The sequence below is a fragment of the Pelodiscus sinensis genome, chromosome 12 (assembly GCF_049634645.1).
Source record: "Pelodiscus sinensis isolate JC-2024 chromosome 12, ASM4963464v1, whole genome shotgun sequence".
NCBI lineage: Eukaryota > Metazoa > Chordata > Testudines > Trionychidae > Pelodiscus > Pelodiscus sinensis.
In genome coordinates, this window is record NC_134722.1 from 28,613,513 (window position 1) to 28,633,516 (window position 20,004).

The 20,004-nt window shown below is 40.3% G+C and overlaps 1 protein-coding gene across 7 annotated transcripts in view; it reads right to left on the minus strand.

Annotated features, from left to right (window-relative positions):
• Positions 1-708: 708 nt before the first annotated feature.
• Positions 709-20,004, minus strand: part of ABCC12 (ATP binding cassette subfamily C member 12) — a 92,570-nt gene continuing 73,274 nt past the window's right edge. For 4 of the 7 annotated variants that reach the window (XM_075940213.1, XM_075940214.1, XM_075940217.1 and 1 more), the window contains 7 exons: positions 19,322-19,411; positions 19,005-19,194; positions 15,484-15,643; positions 13,436-13,514; positions 12,975-13,088; positions 3,678-3,842; positions 709-1,403 (listed from right to left, as the gene is read on the minus strand). In XM_075940213.1, coding sequence (XP_075796328.1) covers positions 1,311-1,403; positions 3,678-3,842; positions 12,975-13,088; positions 13,436-13,514; positions 15,484-15,643; positions 19,005-19,194; positions 19,322-19,411 — 891 coding nt within the window. In that variant the 3' untranslated portion in view covers positions 709-1,310. Of the gene's footprint in view, positions 1,404-3,677; positions 3,843-6,561; positions 6,731-12,974; positions 13,089-13,421; positions 13,515-15,483; positions 15,644-19,004; positions 19,195-19,321; positions 19,412-20,004 lie in introns of those variants that run through there. The other 3 variants (XR_012906711.1, XM_075940215.1, XM_075940216.1) reach the window with 3 other exon arrangements.

The following is a 20,004-nucleotide window of genomic DNA, read 5'->3' on the forward strand; positions in this document are numbered from 1 at the left end:
TCTTTTGTGCTCAGAATAATTAAGACATAAAAACACATGCTGCCTTTAGGTGAGATTCAAACTAAGATTATGATTCAAACTATCAATGATCAATGCAGTCTTTGGTGCTTCTGTGTCATTACAACGACATGATAAGTTTTTGTGTAAGAGAGTATTCCATTATATGATCAACATGAAGCTCTTACACAATTGTTGAACAATTTAACTTAGTATAGTTTATTTTTTCCTTTGGGATGAGCATTTGCATATCAAACCCCTTCTCCTTCAGAAAATGTCTCTGGTATTTGGCATATGCATTTATAGAAGCACATACCAGGGCATCTTCATGCACATATCTGTTGTACACAGCCAAATCCTGATTTTTCCATTTTAAAAAGGGCCCTCAGATAAAGAGGTCTCCTGAAAATGTGGACCTTCATAGGAAATATTGAACACATAATATTGCAGAAAGACAAGTTATCTGAAGCTCTGGTGTCAGGTGTTTTGAGCAATATATTTGAATGACAAACAGCAAGATCAGTGGCAGAGCTAAATAGGGGGTCAAGAAAGGCGACTTGCAGCCTTTAGATGTATGTCCGGTACCTTTTCATGCATAATATGCAATTGACAAAAGGAGGTATATAATGCAAATTTTCACATGCACTGGAGACTGACTATGCCTGCACTGATCCAGGCCACGGAGCAAGATAACAATATTGAAACTTAAGCTTCAATGGATGAAATATTTTATTGTTTACCAGTCTGTAATGATTAATCGATCACATGGAATATACAGGATAATAATCTTTACACCAAACGTGTCAATAAACCATGTTTCATGCCTTGAATGAACACATCTGTTGCACATTAAAGTGAAAGATATTAATCAGCTCTTACTCCATAAACTTTTAATTTTATAATAAACTTTTTAAAATATTGTCTTGCATTTTTCAGTGTTTCATCATTTATCTATATTTTATAGGAGGTACAATATTGAACTGTTATATAATGCAGTAATGTAAAATGGTACATTTCTGTAGTTTCCATTGGCTTGGTGCACTATATGACACACACACTTAAATTCCAGACTTCAAACCTGATGTCAAGTAAGCAGTTGATTCATCTGGCATTTATACTAGCTTAATCCTTAGTCTTTTTAGGTGGTGCTATATGCCTGGTAGTGGTATGACTTTCAGCTAAAGGTCACAACGTTAATTTCTAACAGGATCTTGTTGCTGGAAGTTAACATGGCAGTCTAATAATGTCCTTATTTTTAATCTATATCACAGATCCATCTCCAACGATCATACGACCAAAACAAAATACGTCTTCTATGATGCCACTTTGTTTGCTGAAGCCAAGAGTGATACAAATGCAGAATCTGGTTTTTGCACAAGTTCTTCGGGCGTGCCAAACTCAATTACCTAAAAATCAGCAGGAAATAGATTGAATGAATGTCAAATAGGAAGAAAAAACACAAATGTTTGAGTTTCACACTATATTAATCATCTTTGGATGAGGATGTTGATCCCTTCTGACCTTAAAAATATTACATATAGGCTGCGTCTAGACTGGCATGATTTTGCAGAAATACTTTTAACGGAAAAGTTTTTCTGTTAAAAGTATTTCTGCAAAAGAACGTTTATATTGGCAAGTGCCTTTGCACAAAAGATTTGCTTTTGTGCAAAAGCATCTGTGCCCAGTATAGACACGCTTTTGTGCAAGAAACTCTGGTGGCCATTTTCACCATCGGGGATTTCTTACGCGAAAAATTCCTGTCCCTGTCTACACTGGCCCTCTTGCGCAAGAGGGCTTTTTCCTGAGTGGGAGTGTCAGAGTTCTTGCGCAAGAACACTGACAATCTTACATTAGATTGTCAGTGTTCTTGTGCAAATTCTCGCGGCCAGTTTAGACAGCTGGCAAGATTTTCTAGATGCACCCATAAAGTAATAATGGCAATATAGCTTTGCTATAGAACACTAGCACTAGAGAAGAGTGAGATGGAAACATTTGTGAACCAATTCATGATACTCTGAACCTAAGTGCCTCATAACCATGGTAAACTATGACCCCGAGAATTCTACAAGATAATAAATGGAGCCAAAAATGTATCAGATGAGACATTTCTATATTACTTAAAAGACAGTTTATTAGCTTGTGAAGGATGGGGGCATAGTCAGAGCATTACTAAGGTTCAGTTGATTGCTGGCTGATGTAATAGTCTTGTAGAGGCCATTACCAGCCGGCATAATCAAGACTCCTCTAGTGGTACTAGCGCAAAAGGTCAAAAGTCACAATTTCCATCTTTTCTTTCCTTCCCCTTCAAAATTTGTGCCGACAAGGATCAGAGCCAGAAGCATCACTTTACATAACAGTTAGATTAAAAATCAATGTAACTGCAGTGACTGTCCCCAGAATATTGCATACCATTCTATCCACCTAATTGCCAAAATGCTATCAACAAACAGCAAATTCAGAGAAGAGCAACAAAAATGTTTAAGAGGCTGAAATGACTCCAGACTAGTCGATATGGGAAAGTTTTTCCAGTTATACCAATATTGTTAAAGGGATACAACTCTCCGTACATGCATGGACAAACTCTGGTATGGACACACTCCATCCAGAATATGAATGGTGTTTTTCAGTTTAGTTTAAACGCTTTCATAAGCAATATAAGCTAAAACAAAGAAACCCTCTTATACCAGAATAAGATTATCCATTTAAATTCATAAGCTAGTTTATACCAATGTAACTCTCCTGAGTAGAAGAGCTCTGATTTATTTTCAAAAAGGCTCAATCCTGCAAGGTACTGAGTTATTCTGGGTCTGATCCAGCAAAAACATGTAACTATGTGCCAATGAAGCCATTTGTTCTTAACATTAAACTTATTTACTGGATTGGGGCCAGAATGTTCAGCACATTACAGAAATGAGCCCTAAAAAGTTAAACAAGTAGGCTACGTCTACACTGGCCCCTTTTCCGGAAGGGGCATGTAAATTTCACTAGTCGTCGTAGGGAAATCCGCGGGGGATTTAAATATCCCCCGCGGCATTTAAATAAAAATGTCTGCCGCTTTTTTCCGGCTTTTAAAAAAGCCGGAAAAGAGCGTCTAGACTGGCCCCGATCCTCCGGAAAAAGTGCCCTTTTTCTAGTGCCCTTTTTCCGGAGGATCGGGGCCAGTCTAGACGCTCTTTTCCGGCTTTTTTAAAAGCCGGAAAAAAGCGGCGGACATTTTTATTTAAATGCCGCGGGGGATATTTAAATCCCCCGCGGATTTCCCTACGACGACTAGTGAAATTTACATGCCCCTTCCGGAAAAGGGGCCAGTGTAGACGTAGCCGTAGAGTCTGGCTGAGCAATAATGAAAGGAAATGGGGAGGGGAGACCATAGCCAAAATCTAAATATTTTAAGAGTCTAAACATCAAGGATGATGAGAATAATTTGGTTGGTTTGGGGTTTAAAAGGGAATAATGGGAAGAAATTAAGAGATTTGAGAAAAAGCCTCAAGGTAATGAGATCTATTAGGTGGTAGAAAAGTTTTTCCCAAAGTACTGAAAGCCCTGGAGTTTTAGACATTTTAAAGTAGACCAGACATAGCACTGGTAAATGTACATGAGGGAACAAATGTACAGTGGCAGAGTGATGGATAAGATGATCTATCAGGTCTTTTTCTTTTCTAACTTCTTTAATTCTTTACCTTTCCATTGTCCATAACCAGAATACGGTCAGACTCCAGAACAGTGTTTATGCGATGTGCAATGGTTAAGACAGTGCAATCCTTGAATGTATCTCTGATTGTGCACTGAATTAGTGCATCAGTTCCAGAATCAATGGAGGCTGTGGCTTCATCAAGAAGTATAATCTGTTGAGGATAAAAAGAAATTTTTAAATATACAATATGTATTTCTAAAAAAACATTAAGCCTTATAATGCTTTTCTATTTGACTAAACAGGAACATATACAGGTTGAACCTCTCTAATTTGGCATCCTTGGGACCTGACTGGTGCTAAACCAGAGAATTTGCCGAACCACAGGAGCTTGATATCGACTAGCAGCATTACCAACACTTCCTTTGCTTACTGGGCTCTTAGGAGACATTTAGGGGAAAATTAGAGTTAAAGAATAGCCCAGAACACTGTGAGCTAGCAATGTGGGACAATGGCAAACTTGGCCACACTATGATAAGTGGACATCTGGCTAATTAAAATCATGGTGGACCATGGATGTTGCTGGACTAGAGAGGTTAAGGCTGTATTAAAAATGGAATGTATCAAATTAAACATTATAAAATTGACTTTTAACAATCAGATTAGACCAAACAATGAAAATCAGATTATTAATTTCTCTCACTGGGGTTTGTTTGAGAATTTGCAAAGTGGGAAGATTTTGATTTGGGCCCTAATCCTCTAAATACTTACACACTTGCTTAATATATAGAACTACTCACATGATGAAGATTAAGCACATGTATGTTTCTAAGATTGGAATGAAAATCAAATACTCTTTATATTTCAGATTCTCAGAAAAAAACCCAGTAATATGAATAGGATTTTCATTTTTCCTTTTCTATTTCTATTGTTAAAATTAACATTTTAAACATTTTTCCCTTACTGACTTCAGCGGGACTACTCGTATGCATAAAGTTAAGCATGTATAAGTGTAGAATTAGGACCTTGATTTGTAATATGTGTCTGCTACTTGCTATTGATATGTGCAGGAAGGTGCAGAGGGAATGTGCTGATGTTCTGGCTGTTGTAATGATTTGGGTATTATTTTTAACCAGTGGCAAGGCTAATTAGAGCTTGGGCTAACATTCTTTTATGTCTTTTTATATCTAAATGAATAAATATTAATTTTAATCATTGGATACCATAGTTACAAACTGAAATTTCCGCAAGGTGGGAAAATTTTAAGAATATTGGGTATCTAAGCAATAGCACCATCTTCCTCTTCATTTGAGAATAACTGACTGGATGCACAGTTGATCAAAAATGAAAAACACCCAAAGTTAGTGATCTCTTATTTCAATATTATTTAATTCATAGTTCATCCTCTAACACTAATGTAATTATACCCAGAAAAAAAAATAAGTATGGGGCTGACAGAATATATCCTCTGTTCACATGCTACATGCTACTGTAATAATCTTTGTAGAAAGTGTTGCTTGTAAGATATCACTTGAAAATTCATAATTTGCTATTCATTATCATCCTGATAAAATGTGTGGCAACACCAGATGTGAAGTTACAAGATTTCCCTTAATGCTGTTATTAACATAGATTTAAAACCCTACAGCCCTGCCCAAACAGAAGGCAGCAAACAGATTTGTCCTAATTAAAGGAATTTGTGCTTTTCTTAATTTGCATTTAAACAGTGAACCGAGTGCTCAAGCAAGAAGGGAAACAGAGAAAGCTCAAACAGGTGAGGGGGAAGCAGGGAACATCCTTCCACATAGACTCTTCTAGTCCCAACTAGGAAATATGTTTTTCAAAAGGCAGGACTGAAACCATAAAAAGGAAGGCACACACCCCAAGGTACACTCCTCTCTCTCTCTCTCTCTCTCCCCCCCCTCCCCCCACCACCCATCACATTCACTGCACCTGAAGTGAAAAAGGAAGCATTTGTTAGAGTCTGGGGGAGGGTCCTTATTTATCAGGGTATGTCAACACTATGGGGCAAGGTCAAATTAAGATACCCAACTTCAGCTACATTAGTTCAGTTACATCTATCAGGGATGATCTAGATGGTGCTTGGGCCTACCGTGAGGGCACAGAACTGGACTTGATGCCCTCTCGAGGTCCCTTCCAGTTCTAGTATTATATGATTCTAATTGTATAGCTGAAGTCGAAGTACCTTAATTTGACTTTTGGCACTTCAACTTCCCTTATTGCTCGTGGAAGCAGGGCTACTTGTATTGAGCAGAGTGCCTCACTCAGTTCAAATTAGCGTGTCTTCACTAGACCCATTATTTCAAACCCTGGAAGATTGACAGCCTCAGCTTCGCTCTTCTCTGTAGTGTAGACATACCCTATGAGTGCTGAAAGCCTTTGGTAAGAAACTTTGCTTGAATCTGTTACAGTTTGTTAAGCTAGGGATTTGTAAATGTCTTATCATTAGTCTTCTTGTAGCCATTTCTGACTTTTATGCCTCATTTTATGCTTATTTACTAAGCTTGTTTTATCTAATCCAGTATGTTCAAGTTGAAGTGTCTGGTTAACTCAGTTTGGGTGATAAGTTGTATTCATATTATTCTCTTAAAGAATAATTATTCTCTTAAATTATTTTATTTAAGAGAATTATCTCTTATTAATATCTCTTATTATTTAATTATCTCTTATTAATCTCTTAAATTATTTGCACTTTCTAAGAGCGATCTGGGCAGTGTAGGACATACATTTCTGGGAGAAAATGAGAGACTAAAGGAGTGTTAGGCGTCACCATGAAGTACAACCAAAGCTGGTAAGAACTGGAGCATAACTCAAATGTGGTTGGCAGGCTGTTCCTACATAGGGGGTGGCTTGCATGCTGGAAAGCTGTGATTGGTCCAGGTTTGAGCTACTTCCGCAAGGCATTGTAATACCTGCAAGGTTGTAGTGCAGGAGCGACACAGCCCCTCGATGGTCAGGGTTGTACCCTGGTATTTCACATGGGCCAGTTGTGTTTATCAGGAAAGATTTAGGTCCTAAATCTTCTCATTGAAACCATTCACAAAACTGTCTTGGTGACTCCAAATGGAGGAAGATTGGATCCTAGAAGAGCAAATTATTGTATGAAGTGCTGAGAAAATTTTAAATTTGAGTTTCACGAGAGAAAGGATAAGACACTTGCAGAGAGAACTCTAGGGGCATTTCTACATTGGGGAGTTATTTTGAAATAACGCCCCTTATTTCAAATTAACAAGGCAAGTGTCCACACTTCTAAGCCCGTCATTTCAAAATAACGGGCTTGTTATTTTGAAATAGTAACTCCTGTTTGTGAAAAGGAATAGCTTATTGTAGGAAGTAACACAGGCCACATGGTTGTGCTGGCTGCTGCTGCCCACAGTTCCCATTGGCTGGGAATGGCAAAGTGTGACCACTGGGAGCTGTGGGTAGCCATGCCCCCTGAAGACACTCAAGGAAACAGTTCTGATAAGTAAGGGTTGTCTCAGGAGTTTGGGCTTGGTATTCCCACAAGAATCGTAATCAGTGCAAGCACATACACACGTCTACAGAAAAGCAAACTCCAGGACTTGATGTAGCAAAGACAAAACTAAATCTATAAGAGGGACTTTTCTCCATCCTATTTCCCCTGGGTCAGTCTACTCCCCAGCTCATCTTCCCTCTCCTTTGCCCTTTCCCCCTACTTTTCCACCACATCATCTTCCCCTTTTACTTTTCCCTAAGCTCCTATTTATCTCACCATGCAGACTCCTAAGAAAAAATGACTATTCTCACTTACCAGTTTTCTCTCACCCTCTGCTGCCTTGTCTATGTTAATTGTAAGGTCTCCAGGATCGGAAAAGTTTCTTAACACTGTTTATGTGGATTGCCTTAGAGCTGTATACAAAATATATATAATTTTCTATAATTGACCAGCTCTGGCCTGATAGAAGAGCAAAACTGGGGTTAGACTGATGGTGAAGGAATGAGAAACCTAACATAAACTAACACCACATGCTATGACTTAAAAAGCCAGAGCAATGCGACCAGGGGAGCGAAGCAGACAGGGGACTGCACACAGGGGAGTTGAAGAGGGAGTTGAGCAGAGGGAGTGACTGATGGTGATGAAGACCCGAAGCGCTTGTGCCAGTACTTCTCCTGTCTCCTCCACCTGTGCCTGTATCCAGACAGAGAACCTGAGCATGGATGCCTCTACCCAGGTCCTGGTTGGTGTTGCAGTATTTGTGGCTTGCAATTCCCACTGACTGATATCCAGGCTGGGGGAGACAACCATTGTGAAAGGTGCCTGCTGGTGGAATCTCTCAGGCAGCAGGTGGGAGAGCTACAGGAGGAGGTGGCCAGGCTGAGGAGCATTCGAGGCCATAAAGAATCTCTGGACAATATTCCTGTGGAGTCCACTGAGGTCACTGTCCTAGGATGTGGGACTGCTGACCTGCCACTTATGGAGGAGGAGGTGGTGCAGGGTGAGCACTGGCAGCTGGTTACTTCTGGCAGCAGGCAGTGTTCCACCCCTGCTCCTAACCCTCCCACTGTGTTGTTACATAACCGTTACACTTTACTTTCTGCAGGAGACAAGGAGTCACCCCCCACAGTGGAGGAGACCAGGCCTTGCACCACCAAGGTTGAGCAGTCTCCTGCCACCACTGCGAGGAAGAAACGTAGGGTAGTGGTGGTTGGAGACTCTCTTCTGAGGTGAACGGAGGCACCCATCTGTCGCCCTGACAGTTCATCTCGAGAGGTATGCTGTCTGCCAGGGGCCCGTATCCAAGATGTTACGGAGGCATTGTCGAGGATTATCCGGCCCTCTGACTACTACCCCATGCTACTCATCCATGTGGGCACAAATGATACTGCCAGGTGTTGTCTCTGAGCGGATCAAGCGTGACTACAGGGCTTTGGGAGTACAGGTGAGGGAGTTTGGGACACAGGTGGTATTCTCTTCGATCCTTCCTGTCAAAGGTAGGGGCCCGGGCAGAGAGAGGTGCATCCTGGAGGTGAATGCCTGGCTGCGAGGATGGTGTCGCCAGGAGGCTTCGGCTTCCAGGAAGGACTGCTTGGCAGAGATGGAGTTCACCTTTCCAGGAGCAGGAAGGCCTTGTTTGGACACAGACTGGCTAACCTTGTGAGGAGGGCTTTAAACTAGGTTTGATGGGGACAGGCGAGCAAAGCCCACAGGTAAGTGCTGAATGTGCGGGACTGGGAGATGGGTTGGAAATGGGGGGGACTACGGCCTATAATGGCAAAGAGAAAGGAGAGTCAGGGCACAACAGGGAGGCAAGATCAAATCAGTATCTTAGATGCCTATATACAAATGCAAGAAGTATGGGTAATAAGCAGGAAGAACTGGAATTCCTAACAAACAAATACAACTGTGATATCATTGGTATTACAGAAACCTGGTGGGATGGGACGCACGATTGGAATGTTGGTATGGAAGGGTACGGCTTGCTCAGGAAGGACAGACAGGGAAAAAAGGGAGGAGGGGTTGCCTTGTATATTAAAAATGTACACACTTGGACTGAAGTGGAGATGAACGTAGGAGATAGCTGTGTAGAGAGTCTCTGGGTTAAGCTAAAACGGGTAAAAAATGAGGGTAATGTCATGCTAGGAGTCTACTACAGACCACCTAGCCAGGTGGAAGAGGTGGATGAGGCCTTTTTTAAACAATTAACAAAACTATCCAAAGCCCAAGATTTGGTGGTGATGGGGGACTTCAACTATCCAGACATATGTTGGGAAACTAACACAGCGGGGCACAGGCTATCCAGTAAGTTTCTGGACTGCATTGGAGACAACTTTCTGTTTCAGAAGGTTGAAAAAGCTACCAGAGGAGAAGCTGTTCTGGATTTGATTTTAACAAATAGGGAGGAACTAGTTGAGAACTTGAAAGTGGAAGACAGTATGGGGGACAGTGATCATGAAATAATAGAGTTCATGATCTTAAGGAAAGGTAGAAGGGAGACCAGCACAATTGAGGTAATGGATTTCAGGAAGGCAGATTTTGATAAGCTCAGAGAACTTGTAGGTAAGGTCCCATGGGAAGCAAGACTGAAGGGAAAAACAACTGAAGAGAGTTGGAAGTATTTCAAAGGGACGTTGTTAAGGGCCCAAAAGCAAACAATTCCGCTGTGTAGGAAAGATAGAAAATACAGCGAAAGACCAGCTTGGCTTAACAAGGAGATCTTGCATGATCTCAAAATAAAAAAGGAGTCCTATAAAAAATGGAAACTAGGACAAATAACAAAGGATGAATATAGGCAAGCAACACGGGAATGCAGGGGCAAGATTAGAAAGGCAAAGGCACAAAATGAGATCAAACTAGCTACAGGCATAAAGGGAAACAACAAGACCTTTTATAAATACATTAAAAGCAAGAGGAAGACCAAGGACAGGGTAGGCCCACTGCTCAGTGAGGAGGGAGAAGCAGTAACAGGAAACTTGGAAATGGTGGAGATGCTCAATGACTTCTTTGTTTCGGTCTTCACTGAGAAGTCTGGAGGTGTGCCTAATGTAGTGAATACAAGCAGAGAGAGGGTAAGTTTGAAGATAGGATACACAAAGAACAAGTTAAAAATCACTTAGGAAAGTTAGATGTCAGCAAGTCACCAGGTCCTGATGAAATGCATCCCAGGATACTCAAGGAGCTGATAGAGGAGGTATCTGAGCCTTTAGCTATGATCTTTGAAAAATCATGGCAGACAGGGGAGATTCCAGAAGACTGGAAAAGGGCAAATATTGTGCCCATCTATAAAAAGGGGAATAAGAACAACCCAGGAAACTACAGACCGGTCAGTTTAACGTCTGTCCCAGGGAAGATAATGGAGCAGGTAATTAAGGAAATCATATGCAAACACATGGAAGGTAATAAAGTGATAGGGAATAGCCAGCATGGGTTTGTGAAGAGCAAGTCATACCAAACTAATCTGATAGCTTTCTTTGATAGGATAACGAGCCTTGTGGATAAGGGAGAAGCGGTGGATGTCATATACCTAGACTTTAGTAAGGCATTTGATACGGACTCGCATGATATTCTTATTGATAAACTAGGCAAATATAACTTAGATAGGGCCACGATAAGGTGGGTGCATAATTGGCTGGATAACCATAGTCAGAGAGCTGTTGTTAACGGTGCTAAATCCTGCTGGAAAGGGATAACAAGTGGAGTTCTGCAAGGGTCTGTTTTGGGACCCGTACTGTTCAATAACTTCATCAATGATGTAGATATTGGGAAAGAGAGTACGCTTATTAAGTTTGCAGATGATACCAAACTGGGTGGGGTTGCAACTTCTTTGGAGGATAGGAACATAATTCAAAATGACCTTAGCAAGTTAGAGAAATGGTCAGAGGTAAACAGGATGAGGTTTAATAAAGAGAAATGCAAAGTGCTCCACTTAGGAAGGAACAATCAGTTCCATGCATACAAGATGGGAAGCGACTGTCTAGGAAGGAGCATGGCGGAAAGGGATCTAGGGGTCATAGTGGACCACAAGTTGAATATGAGTCAACAGTGTGATGCTGCTGCAAAAAAAGCAAATATGATTCTAGGTTGTATCAACAAGTGTGTTGTAAGCAAAACTCGTGAAGTCATTCTGCCGCTCTACTCTGCACTAGTTAGGCCTCAGCTGGAGTACTGTGTCCAGTTCTGGGCGCCACATTTCAAGAAAGATGTGGAGAAATTGGAAAGGGTACAGAGAAGAGCGACAAGAATGATTAAAGGTCTAGAGAACATGACCTATGAAGCCAGGCTTCATGAACTGGGCTTGTTTAGTTTGGAAAAAAGAAGATTAAGGGGGGACATGATAGCGGTTTTCAAACATCTAAAAGGGTGTCACAAGGAGGAAGGAGAAAATTTGTTCCTCTTGGTTTCTGAGGACAGGTCAAAGAGTAATGGGCTTAAAGTGCAGCAAGGGAGGTTTAGATTGGACATTAGGAAAAAATTCCTAACTGTCAGGGTGGTCAAATATTGGAATAAATTGCCAAGGGAGGTGGTGGAATCTCCCTCTCTGGAGATATTTAAGAACAGGTTAGATAGACATCTGTCAGGGATGGTGTAGACGGAGCTTGGTCCTGCCTTGAGGGCGGGGGGCTGGACTCGATGACCTCTCGAGGTCCCTTCCAGTCCTATGGTTCTATGATTCTATGACTTGTAGCATTAAAAATGGATCCAGATATTTGTATAGAACAGTACCCAGTGACTATAGATGCCTAGCATTATTGAAATGAAAGGTACTCAAGATCTTGAGGCTTACACATTAGTAAGGATTTACTGATCTGACCCTCAATGATGTTCATGGAAGTCTTTCCACTGAGTGGAACCTGGATGGGGCCCTTGCTAAAAAAAAATGGCAGGAAACATCACCACTGATCATGTTTATGCTAAAATATCAAGTTCAAGACAAACCAAAGTCCTTATGCTTTTACAGACAGGTATAGGGACTTGTTTGTTACCGCTTTATTGGCTTATAGATTATACAATGTCAACACTTGAAGAGTAGCCTGATGGATCAAAATAATAAGATTATTTAGTTTCCGGAGAACACTGGGAAATCCAAACTCCCATTATGGATTAGTTCCTCTCAGGAACCAATTCTCCTGGTCTCCCTTATATGTTTTAAACATTCATTCCAAAGAAGTTTGGAAATGCCTATTTGAGTATAAAAAATATGTGCATGGATGTGCTCCTCTGGGGAGAAAGAATCTCTGCAGACAAAGCCCTCTTTTGAAGTTTTCACTTGAAAAAATGTAGTTGAGCAACAGGCACATCTCAGATATGCTTTTTCAAGCAAAAGACAAAAGGTTAGAGTCTCAGCTGGTATAAAATACTGTTGCTTTACTGAGGTCAATGGATTTATACCAGTTGATGATCAGGCTCCGAGATTTTATAGATTAAATATGACCACAGGCTTCCTGTCCTCAGAGCACTGTTAACTAACAGGACTTTGTGACTGCAAATTGCCAAAAGCAGCAATTAAAGCAAGCAAGAGACATTGTTAGTGAGAGAGGTATATACTGTTGGAAAATAAAGAATATGGGTGTTCAACCACTAATCAAAGAGGTTTAATATTTGATATGAGAAGATACAGGTTGATTTAAGAGGTGTCTAAAAGGTGGAAGAAATTTGGATGAAATACAGCGAATAAGAAATGCAGAAAACCATATTTCAATTCACTTGACTTTACTCATAAACTAGTTATAAAACTGACAAATACATATGTGGGTTTCTTTTTAGGTTTAATCTTTTTTTCCTATTCATTGGTTGGGAAACAAATATTGTGACTATCAAGTATTCAGGACCACTGCTGGAAGTATCAGAATCTCTCCTTTTACTTACTTTTGAATTTCGAAGGAGTGCTCTTGACATACAAATCAGCTGTCTTTCCCCTACTGAAAAGTTTTCTCCATTTTCAATAACTTCTGCCTGTAATTTTCTTGGAAGTTTCAATATCTAGAACACAAAGAAAAAGACAGAATGATGATAGATATTATGCTATAATATATATTGATTGTGCATGGTCATACATTTATCAGGATGTTATATTTTAATGACAGTAAAAAAAAATGTTGGATATTTCAAATAAACATTCTACCATTATAACATGAAAAAGGAAAACAACTCAGTAAGTAGATATTAATTATTCACAACTAATGAGATTACATATTAATGCCTCACTATATATTAATGTCATAACAATCTATCATGATAATTTATATGCAGTACCAAAGATTAAATAATGACTACCCATTTATTTCTTTATCAGAAAATGAATTAAGAACAAACCCCAAACAACGTACAGTCTCTTTCATAAACGTTCTTTCCAGAGCTTGCCAGATCTGATCATCTGTATAGATATCAAAGGGATCTAGGTTGTACCTGACAGACAAAAATTAAAACAATTGAAAAACCCCCCACAATATAGAGCAACAATATTTTGTAAATTAATACCACAAGACATTTTAAACCTGAAATATTGTGGCTGAATGGCCAAAGAACTTATAATTTTTATAATGCATGTTTTCAATTATTTTTCATACATTGTATTCCTGAGCTCTTAGCTAGTTTGAAGGCCAAAATGTGTTTGTCCTTTTGATACTTCTAGATTCATGATTGTCCATAAATATGCTGATATTATTATAAAAATAATAGCTATATTCAGAGTTTCAAGTGATACTGCTAATACGATCAAATGCCTTCTGTTCTCACCCAAGTGAAGTTTTTATGAAGGAATTTAAGGTATGTTGGTTAACAAGTCTGGGCAGCATATTCAAATACTAAAGAGAAGCATGAAAGATTGCATGAAGGGTCGTGTAAAAGAAGATGACTGTGTTCTGAAAGCTAAAGGAAGACATGGGAGAAAGATTAGTGTAGACCTGGCTGAAGATGTAGACAAGCACTGTCTGACAGAAGGCTGTGAAGACAAGTACAAGAGGATGAGCGTGAAGAAAAGTATAGTGAGAAACCAGGAAAACAATCTAAAGAAGAGTGTTTGAAGTGACTGCCAAAAAGGTGATTTTTGGCAGTGACATTTTAGATAAATTGAATAGGGGCAGGGAAGAGTGGTGGTATCAAGTTTAATGAGGAATGGCTAGGGTATAGAGTGAAAGCTAATGACTTAGCTTTGCCCACATTAAGCTTGAGATTATGGTGAGCTGCTCAAGCTGATATATCTGAGACTTAACAAATTCTGTTCCAATGAATATGGGGGATGTTTAGTGGTTAGTTCCCTCCTATTCACAAGCCATTATTCATATTGGTAAATGGGGAAATTTCAGGTGTTCTGTGTATAATTTTATCAAACTCGTATTTTCAAAAAGTTGATTCAGTGAGGATTTCTGGACTTGGACACAAGTGATCTGTGTTCAATTCCTAGGGTTGTCGCAGACTTCCTGTATAACCTTGGGCAAGTCACTTGTCTTAGGATATGTCTACATGGCAACTGAGAAACACAGTTTCCTTCATGGCAATGTTCCCTCTCAGCTGTGTAGAAGCACAGCCCCCACCACTGCTTAATGAACCCCACTCAGCCAGGGGCTCATGGCTCCATGCACAGAGCTGCCTGACTGGGGGAAGGGCATTCAGCTACAGCAGCAACTCTCTGCTGAGGACAGACCAGCTAGTGTCTCCCAGCTGGTAGGGACACATCTCCTCCCTACCGGCTGGGAGAGACTCACTGCTCTGTCCACAGCAGGTAGTTGCTCCTGTAGCTGAGGAAGACGTGGCCCTCCCCTAACAAAGCAGCTCTGTGTGTAGCAGCCCTGAGACCATGGGTGGTGTTCATGGAGTGGCTGTGGGGCCATGCTGTTAGGTGGCTGGGAGGGGACCTTGCTCCATGGGTAGACAGACATGCACTACTACTGCTGTAGCTGGCACCTCAGAGAACCTATGTGACCCAGCAGCTTGAGCTAGCTGCCAGAATACAGTCTCCCACAACACCCTGGGTAAGGACTTGGGTGGCTAGGCTGAGTCACTACCCATTCTGCTGCGGCTCTATTGCTATTTTTAGATGCTATCTAGAGCAGAGCTACAGCCTGCATATCTATTTGGGCTAGAAATTGAACTCTCAACTGCTGTGTAGACTTACCCTTAGCTTACTTGCATCCCACTTCTTCATTTGTAATATGGGAACAATAATTTACCATTATGCCTGTTTATACTATCAGCTTTTCTTACTATGTGTCTATATAGCATAATGGGGTTCGGTTCTCAGGTCTTCTCAGTACTATTGAATTGCTAATTAAGAAATAATTACTCATAATCAGTTTACCACGAGCCCCTCAGTTTATGATTTAATGAGCTTTCACTTTACCAAAAATGTTAATTTACAATTGTAGGGAACAAGTACCTTACTGTACCTACAAACAGAACAGGGTCTTGAGGAATAACAGAGAGCTTTGTTCTTAGATCTTCCAAACTAATGGTACAGATATCAACGTTGTCAATTAGGATAGTACCAGCAGTTGGTTCTACTAGTCGAAACAATGCAACTCCTAATGATGATTTTCCTTTAGGGGACAAACAAAATACTATTAAGACAAATTTTGACTTTTATAAACAATGATTAAAGACAAGTTTAGTCTAGCTAGAAAGTTATAAGTCTGCTATATGTGTGATCTGAACTCTGTTTTCTTCACAGATCAGTTATTGCAGTTAGCAGCAGTGCAAATTGCTAAAACACAGTGATCCGTACTGTTTCACTTTGAAAGTGAGGGGTAAGTTCATCCTCCAGGCTTATTCATTCTTGAGCTCTTTGCTGAATGGGTGAGCAGTTTCCTAATAATGTTAATTATAAATTAAGGATCCATACTTATAACCAGAGTTCTTTGAGAAGACTTTGTATATTCCCACTTACTGGGTAGCATGCCATCTCATGCTGCCTAGTGGTAGAAACTTCTCTCCAAGTTGTGTCCACTAGAGTGCACATGGGTTGCCATCTCAGTATCCTCAAATGTTCTAAGGGCTGTCTAAATAAGATAGCGGTTTGCCCCCTTCTACTTTAGTTCCTTCTGCTACCAACCCATGGGTGTGTCTAAACTGCACTGTTATTTTGAGATAACTAGCATTATTTTGAAATAACAATGAGATTGTCTACACAGCCATTCTGTTATTTTAAAATAATTTTGAAATAACAGACGGCTTATTCTGAAATCTGTAAACCTCATTCTACAAGGAATAACGCCTATTCCAAAATAGCTATTTTTAAATAAGGCATGTGTAGATGCTCCACTGCTGCTATTTCGAAATAGCCCCTCACCAGGGGTGTGTCTAGACTCCATGCCTCCGTCGACGGAGGCATGTAGATTAGCCAGATCGGAAGAGGGAAATGAAGCCGCGATTAAAATAATCGCGGCTTCATTTAAATTTAAATGGCTGCCCCGATCTGCCGATCAGCTGTTTGTCGGCAGATCGGGAGAGTCTGGACGCGATGCCCCGACAAAGAAGCCTTTCTTCATCGACACAGGTAAGCCTCGTGAAACCAGGTTTACCTGTGTCGATGAAGAAAGGCTTCTTTGTCGGGGCATCGCGTCCAGACTCTCCCGATCTGCCGACAAACAGCTGATCGGCAGATCGGGGCAGCCATTTAAATTTAAATGAAGCCGCGATTATTTTAATCGCGGCTTCATTTCCCTCTTCCGATCTGGCTAATCTACATGCCTCCGTCGAAGGAGGCATGTAGTCTAGACACACCCCAGTAGAGTTGTGCTTCAATCTCCCCAGTGCCTCCTAGGACTCTAAATCAAGATAGCGTATCTACATTAGGGAAGCCTGCCTCGGACTAATTTTGAGGCTTCCCTGAAGTGTAGACATGCTATTTCAAAATAAGCTAATTTGGAATAACTATCCCAGAATAGCATATTTTGAAACAAGTGTGCAGTATAGACGTACACAAAGGTAAGACTCTGAGAAAGAGGGAAAGGTTACTTATTTGTAACAGTTGTGGTGTGCACATGGGGAGTTCTCTTGAAGAATTCCAGTTACAAGTATCCAACCCTCACTACTTCTTTGCATGACTCAGCATATACATACATATGGATAGTTTGGCAGGCATGATGAGATTTCACTAAGAGGGAACAGAGTCCTTATCAAATAGTGATTGAAGCACAACTTTACTAACTCTGGCATTGCTCTTGAAGTAAAATCTAATGCATAATTACTGGTAAAAGTACAGACTCTCCTCTCTGTGTAGCAGCTGGAAAGATTTTTCCAATAGAAACATGTTTAAAGCACACAAGAGATGTTACCGTTGCTCTAGTTGAATGAAACTTCACAATAACTGGCACAGGAACTGCCCCTAACTTATAACAGTCAATGAAACATTATTTAACTGATCTGGACATAGTCTGAATAGATACACTATTACCCATGGGAGTCTTATCATAAGAGAGAAATAACCTAGATGACTTTCTAAAACTTTGTTCTATTTTAATAACATGAGAGCATTCTTCTAGCATTTAAAATATGTAACTCCAAATTCCCTTCATTAGCATGTGGGCTAAGGAAAAAGAATTAGGGGAAATAATAGTTTGAAGTTAAATTCAGATACTATTTTGTAGAAACTTAGGGCCAATTCTAAGAACTACCTTGTCTGTATGAAAAATAGTAAATGGTAGAACTGAGATAAAAAAGATTGTTTTTATATTCAGAAGCATTCCTAGATTCCTAAGTAGGGGGAATGTGAAGTTTATATGAAGTAGCAGGCCCCCACATGAAGAAGACTTCAGTGACCAGTCCAAATATAGGTAAACAAATATACCCTGCTTTCTTAAATGCACTGCTACTACAGAGAGTCACTTTGTAAAGACTCTTGGTGCTGTAGAGAGGCCAAAAAGCAGGATTTGACACTGAAAGTGTTGCTGGATCATAACAAAACCAAGGCTTAGCTGGATTGTAATATGAAAATATTCATTCTTTAAATCAAGAGTTGTGAACCAATCCATAATTGAAAGTGAGGGATTTATTTATGGAGGCCAAGGATAATATTAGAAACTGGAACTTCCAAATGTATTTGTTCAGTTTTCTCAGATCTAAAATTGAACAGAATCCCTCATCTCTTCCTGTACCAGGAAGTATCTTGAATAAACTTCCTGACAACAATGATGGTTAGGTATCTCTTTGACAACACTTCAAATAAGCAGTTTGGAAGAAAAGCTTCATGGAACAATTCTCTGTAAAGGAAGAGATCGGGAGAAATGAAAGACTGTAGTTTTTTTTAGTTGTATGGCTTACCCCTCCTCTCTAATTTCTAGAACACACCTGTCCAATGTAATAAGCTTCCAGTTGTTGATGAAAATTGCTAGTCTGTCTCCAAATAAAGGAAATGATGGTCACTTATTTGTCTGTGGCTCTCAATACTCACCTCACAGATTGCTGCTTCAAACTGGTTGCCACCCAGGCTCACGGCCTGGGATGCCTCCCAAGCTCCCTACTTTCTGTGAGAAGTTCTGCTACCCTCTACTTCGGGGTCCCAATTTCCTATTCCTGACCTGGAACACAACAGACAATCCAGGCAGGATTTTCTTGCTGGAGGCAAAAAACCTGGGGAGTAGCTAGCAGGGAGCTATGCAGAACTGAGAGCACTGGCTCTCAGCCCCCCACAGTGCCCCTTTCTATTGGGTGGAAGCACTCTTGGTAGGGATATGCACCACCAACAGGAGGAGACATCAGCCACCATAGTATGTCCATGTCAACATAAGACTGCTGTGTGGACATATCCTTAATGGCAGAACTGAGTCCTTTTAATGTAAAATCACAATTTACAGATAAACTGCCCTTAGAAAACAGTGAACTCTCACAAATATGTACTTAAGTAGCATGGAGGACCAGTGAGAAATCAGGGTAGGAGGAAGTCAAAATGATATATCTTACCAGCGCCTGTTCTTCCAACGATACCGATTTTTTCTCCACCGTGAATGCTCATATTTAAGCCATTGAGAACCACAGGACTATTGTCTCTGTATTTCATCTGGTAGTCTTTAAATGTGATAGCCCCATGATCTGGCCAGTTTTGGGGAGATTTCACTAATTCTGGCTTCTGGGAGGCCTCAGGAGCGCATGTCTACAAGAAAGGGGGAAAGGGAGAAAACATTTAATTGATCCACAAAGTCATTAAATGATAGTTAAAAAATTTCAGTAATATTTACACACACAGTGGTTTTAATGCCCCATTTAGATGTATTTCTTACCAAGGCATATTCTTGAATCTGTTCAACGGAAATTAATGTAGCTTCTGTCTCAGTTCCTGTTCTTACACATAGTTGGAGAAGTCCACTCAACTATTTAAAAAACAACAACAAAACTTTAGGGAAATATTCATATGCATAAAGTTGAGCATGTATCACAAGTCTTTGCAAGAAAAGGGCCTAAACAATAACAAACTCATTAATATTCATATTCATATTAGCTTACTGAATGCTTCTGATTAGGGCTGTCCTTTAGGATTTATGGGGCCCTGTGCAGTATTATTAAACTGATTGCCCTATGGCAGCCAGGAAGGTGGGACAATTACTTTTGAGAGATGTGATTTTATAATCTTCAGCAATACACTAATGAAATACTTTAATACAGATTTTAAACTAAGATCTTGTGGACTAACACTGTAAATTCAGAGACTGACAGTATATATCTAGGATTGGCAAATGCCTGTTGAATGGCTTCATTACACTTGAATGACTCTTTCACGGATTTGATGTTCTGCTAATAGATCGGGCAGGCTTTTTCACTTTTAAGATAACTAGGCCATGCCTTCACTAGGGGGAAGATTGATGCTGCCACAATCGATTTCCCAGAGTTTTATTTAGCAAGTTTAGTAAAGACCCGCACAATCAAACTCAGAGGGTGCCACCGTAAGCAGCCAGTACTCCTGCTC